We start from the raw sequence: 5,516 nt of genomic DNA, 5'->3' as shown, positions 1-5,516 counted from the left end.
CAAACCCCCCCACCCGCCCCCGGCTCATGGCCCCCGCCGCTGTGGCCGGAGGACTTTCCACCATCCAAGCTGGCTATGAGATTGCTGAGTTGGGCAAGTAAGTGGCAAACCTGGGCTCATGGGTGGGACTGGGGTAGGTTCCTGCAAGGGAAAGCTCCAGAGAGCCCCTGAGGGAGCCCCATGTGCAGCAGGAGGGGCTGTGGCCGGGGCTGGGGGGTGAGCGGGCCCCCAGAGCTCTGGTGCCTCGGGTCAGGACGCAGCCCCTGCTCCCCGCAGGTACCTGGATTACATCCACGTGATGACCTACGACTTCCACGGGCCCTGGGACGGCTCCACGGGCGAGAACAGCCCCCTGTTCAGTAGCGGCACCCTCAGTGTTGTGAGTGCCTTTGGGGCCTCTGGCCCAGGGCTCCTCTTCCTGCCAGCCCATCCCAGCCCGGCCCTGACCCGTGCTGGCTTCTGCAGGAATACGCCATGAACTACTGGAAGAACAACGGCGCCCCAGCTCAGAAGCTCCTGGTGGGATTCCCAACCTACGGGAAAACCTTCACCCTGCAGAACCCATCCAACACCGGCATCGAGGCCCCAACCTCCGGCCCTGGTCCTGCGGGACCCTACACCAAGGAGGCCGGGCTCTTGGCTTACTACGAGGTGCGTGTGGGACTCGCCCCCGCTGCTGCAAGGGCAGCACGGACACTGCTGGGACTTCCCAGCACGGAACTCCTAACCCGGCCCACGTTCCCACTGCCCTTTCCGCAGCCCCTCGCTGATTGTCCTGCTCTGCCCTTTTTCCCAGATCTGCACCTTCCTGAACTCCGGAGCCACCCAGGCTTGGGATGAACCCCAGGACGTGCCCTACGCCTACAAGGGCAGCGAATGGATCGGCTACGACAACGTCAAGAGCTTCGGCCTCAAGGTCTGGGGGCAGCGGGGCTGTGCTGGGACGGGGCCGGAGCCTTCTGTGGGATCAGTTGCTGGGGCTCACTGGGATTTTCCTCCCCACAGGTGGATTGGCTGAAGAAGAACAACTTTGGCGGGGCCATGGTCTGGACCATCGACCTGGATGACTTCACCGGCACCTTCTGCCACGAGGGCAAATACCCCCTGATCTCCACGCTGAAGAAGGGCCTGGGGCTGTGACCGCGCCGTGAGTGAGCCGGGAGGGAGCCGGGCTTCGTGCCCCTTCTGCCGGCTCCAGAGGCCGCGGGGCTGGGAACGCCGTGGGACCGTGGGAGGGGGGGGCATTTAAACACCATCCCTTCCCCAAGGAAAATCCTGCTTTCTTTTCAGGCTGCAAGAGCTCTGCACAGCGCTGTCCTCACGGCCCTGCAGCTGCTCAAGGTGTGGGAGGAGCTGCAGTGCCGATGGTGGGGACCGGCCATGGAGATCCCGATGTTGTTCCAGCCCATTGATCCTCTGATCCAACTGCACACAATAAGAATGATTAAATAAAGCTTTCTGCAAAAGCAACCACTTCCTGCTTCAACTCATTCAATCCTTTATATTTCGGTTCTTCCTGATTCTATCAGGACGTTCACACTTGTGCTTGGGGAAGGGCTTGGATTTAATCCCAGCCTGGCATTTTCCCCGGGGTTTTTTTCTGCCCTACCCTGGCAGCCACTTGGAAACCGGGAGAGGAACTGTTGTCACATCCCCAAAGCTGTGACATCACAATCCCAGGCTGCTCTCCTGAGCCAGCCCAGCACATTCCACAGGGAAATGTGAATCCTCAGCTTTCTCCTGCTCCCTCCATGGGTTGCCATCCCCCTGCTCCATGGCTATAACAACTGGAGCACGCAGAGCCCATCCCGGGAAGATCAGGCACGGCAGGATGGCAGCGGGGCAGGACCCAAAAGGTGAGAGCTGGGCGAGCTGGGGGCACCCAGAGGGGGCTGTGTTTTCTTCTCCTTCACCTCCCCGGATGCATCGGCTTCCCCAGCGACCTCCCCACCACGGGGCTGATCCCAATTCCTTGCTCAGGCTGGGGAAAACCAGCCCCTTGTGGCAGGAGGGATCAAGCAGAGCCGAAGGGCAGATCCCTCCCAAATACCCAGGGTCAAGGGAGGTTCCCACGTGGGAGATGAAGGCAGGGAGCAGCAAGTGGTCACTGTTTTCTCTCTTTCCTCTCTCTGTTTTGTTCATCCCGCTGGTGGCATTTTCCCTCTGCTCGTCCCCCAGCCGCGCAGAAGAGCATCTCCTTCGGGACAACCCAAGAACGGAAAATGTTCCCCTACTACTACGCCCCAGACAGGCTGGGAATCGAGGTGGCAGCGGTGCGGGGAAACCCTCTCCTGGGGCCGGGCTGTTACCTGGGGCCAGAGGTGAGTTGTTCTTCCATTCTGGGCTCCTTCCCAGAAGGCACAGGAGCAAGGGGGCCACAGCTGCCCCGCAAACCCACTGCAGGATGTCCCACATCCACCTGGGAAAAGGAATTCTCGCCTTTCCCAACCAGTCCTCGAGGCTCTGCAGCAGTGAGAAATTAGGGGACTTAATAGGAATAATATCTGCTGCTCATGCACTCCTGCCCTGCAAACCCACTGCAGGATGTCCCCACATCCACCTGGAAAAAGGAATTATCTCTCTTCCCAACCAGTCCTTGAGGCTCTGCAGGAATGAGAAATTAGGGGAATTAATAGGAATAATTGTAGTAGGAATAACATCTGCTGCTCATGCACTCCTGCCCTGCAAACCCACTGCAGGATGTCCCCACATCCACCTGGAAAAAGGAATTATCTCTCTTCCCAACCAGTCCTTGAGGCTCTGCAGCAGTGAGAAATTAGTGGAATTATTAGGAATAACTTTAATAGGAATAACATTTGCTGCCGAGGTAATTCTGCCCTGCAAAGGGTGTCTTTAAAACATCAATACATCATTTTGGGTTTCCAATTGCAGAAGAACATCCTCAAATCCTCCATGAGCACCCGACCCATGAGCAGCCGGGGATACGTGATGGGAGCCAGGACAGCCCCGCGCTTCCAGCTGAGCGTCCGGGTAAGGAGAGGGCCAAAAAAGGAGGAGAAAGCAGCCAAAATATTCCCCGGCAAGGCTGTGACATCCACCTGGCTGCTGCTCTGGGAATGTTTGGCACCAAATCCTCCATCCTGAGGGTTTTTTTTTTCCCTGCAGACAGTGACCCCCGGCCCTGGTGCGTACCGGCCCTTCCCGAGGGATGAGAGGAGGTGCCAGCCTGCCCGTGTTCCCTTTTTCTCCAGCACACCACGATTCCCAGCCAGGATTCCAGATCAGGAATTTTACCCTGGGTAATTTAACTCGTTTTCTCACAATAAGCAGGAATCCTAGCAGGGAGAAATGCACAAATGGGAGGTGGGGATGGAGTTCTCAGTAAAGCTTTTGATCTCCAAACAAAGCTTTTTAGCTGCAAAAAAAGGCTTTTTGTCTCCAAAAAGCTGCCTCTGCTTTAGGCTTTAGCTTACGACGATGACTAGGACACCACAGCATGGAATTCCCATGGATCTGCCCCGTGGGGCTCTGCTGAAAACAAAAAATCGCTTCAAAACCCAGGTCAGGGTTCTCGATGCTGCCTCACATCTTCCTTTTCTGAGGCATTATTGTTGCTGTGAATGAATAATTGTATTTTAGCTGACCACGGAGGTAAATTCAGGAATTACAAACCAGCAAAAACCAGCTCCAAAACTGAGATATCTGGTGCCTGTTTGCTTTAGGCCTGGAACTTACAACATAGAACAGCCTTTAACCAGAAGGGTCACTTGGCCGATGAAATTTGGGGCTCCAGACTGGGCCACAGTGGCAGCACTACCCCAGAGGATGGTGAAACTGCAAATCCAGAAGGTGAGGATGGGGATAAGGGGCTGTTATTCCTGCCTCAAAGCTTCTGAAAAAGGAAATTTCCTTTTCACTTCCCGTTTTCGCCATGTTTTGTTATCCTCTCCTGCTTCTGAGAGAGGAAATTTCCTTTTCAGTTTGTATTTTCACTGTTCTTTGTTATCCTTTCCTGCCTGGGCCACAGGAGACAAAGTTATTTTCTCTCAGAAAATGCCTGTTTGCAAAATCCTTCCAAAAAAACCCTTTTTATTCAGAAATTTCCTCTGGAAGTTTCCACTCCCGAAGGGAGCAAAGTGAGGCCTCCACTGCCTTGTGTGGCTCTGCTGGAAAGAAAATCTCATTTAAAGCACAGGTCGAGGTCTCATCCCTTCCTTTTCTGGAACATTTTCGTTGTTATTAATGAAAAGTTGGTGTTTTTTAGATGACCCTGGATAAAAAATTCCGGAAAAATCAGGCCAGACAAGCTTACCTGAAGCTGTACCATAGCTGAGGATTCCAACTGTGCCACAGCCTCCTTCCTTTGGAAACTCTCACCTGCACCACCAAGCTTAATAAATCAAATATTTAAAATATTTTAAATGTTTTAAAATAGCTCTGCTCAGCTGTAACAAAAACAGCTCAATATTTTCAACCCCGTGCTCAGCACAAGTGCAAAACCAGCCCCATTCCAGCCACTTGGGAAGAAAGTTAACTCCAGAATTTGTTTTAAAATAGTTTAAAGAGGTCTTAAAATATTTTAATATGGTTTAAATATATTGAAGAGATTTTTTTAAAAAATTGAAAATAATGAACTGAAATAAAATCCAAATAAATGAAAGTAAAAAAATAAAATCCAAATAAAATCTTTTCAAACAGAGGGATTTCGTTCCTGGTGTCTGGAATAAGGCTGTAGTTTGGATTTGTGCTGAACACAGGGTCAATAATATTGGGATATTTTGGTTAATATTGGGATTTTTTGGTCATTGCTTCCACAGCACTGGGGCCTTTCCTGCTTTTCCTGAGGGAGAAGTTGGGAAGTTTTGAGGGAGACACAAATGAAGGGATATTCCATCCTGCTCAGGATATGAAATGGGGGAGAAAGGGGAGGAATTGGGGGATATTTGCACAAGTCACAGGCTCCAAACCATTCCATGATTTTTCCAGTCATTCCATGACCGCCTTGGATGAGGCCTTGCTCTCCTGGAGGTGCCTGTGGGAAGCAGGGAATCAACTCTTTGTTTTCCTTTGCTTGCCCTATTAAATCACCTTTGTCTCAACCTGCAAGTTTTCCAGCTTTTCCCCTCACAAGTCTCTCCCAAATCCTGCTGGAAATAAATAAAAACCCTCTCCATGATCCCTCTGGAGAGGGAGCGAGCGGCTGCGAGGGGCTTGGAAACCACGACCCCAAGTCCCCCCCTCAGCTCATCCCCCTCCTTCCATGGATTTCCTCACTTTTCCCTCAAAATCCAGCTTTTCCTGAGGCAGGAAAGGAGCCAAATAACCACAGCCAAAGGGCAGCTGCTCCATTTTCTCAGCGCCAGGAATGAACATCCCCATCTTCCCCTCAGCTTTTCCTGCTGTTCCCCCCCCACCAACTTTCTCATCATATCCAGGTCAGTGCAAGGGGTTTCCCCACAACCTGAGGAAAAATCAGGAATATTGAGGTGGTTTTGGTACCCTCAGAGGGTGTTTAATGTCTTTGTGCCCAAAATAACATCCTGAAAACTTCTGAG

The 5,516-nt window shown here is 52.3% G+C and overlaps 1 protein-coding gene across 1 annotated transcript in view; it reads left to right on the top strand.

Moving 5' to 3' along the window:
* LOC103625375 (acidic mammalian chitinase) overlaps positions 1-2,321 on the top strand; it is a 3,966-nt gene extending 1,645 nt beyond the window's left edge. The window contains exons 6-12 of the mRNA XM_017727156.1: positions 13-97; positions 277-379; positions 466-651; positions 797-916; positions 1,006-1,147; positions 1,291-1,856; positions 2,179-2,321. Of these exons, the coding sequence (XP_017582645.1) occupies positions 13-97; positions 277-379; positions 466-651; positions 797-916; positions 1,006-1,140 (629 nt within the window). The 3' untranslated portion in view covers positions 1,141-1,147; positions 1,291-1,856; positions 2,179-2,321. The remainder of the gene's footprint in view (positions 1-12; positions 98-276; positions 380-465; positions 652-796; positions 917-1,005; positions 1,148-1,290; positions 1,857-2,178) is intronic.
* Positions 2,322-5,516: the final 3,195 nt, after the last annotated feature.

Source organism: Corvus brachyrhynchos, unplaced genomic scaffold (assembly GCF_000691975.1).
Source record: "Corvus brachyrhynchos isolate BGI_N302 unplaced genomic scaffold, ASM69197v1 scaffold72, whole genome shotgun sequence".
Classification (NCBI taxonomy): Eukaryota; Metazoa; Chordata; class Aves; order Passeriformes; family Corvidae; genus Corvus; species Corvus brachyrhynchos.
The sequence above is the reverse complement of the archived record's forward strand: the minus strand, read 5'-3'. Positions and strand labels throughout refer to the sequence as shown.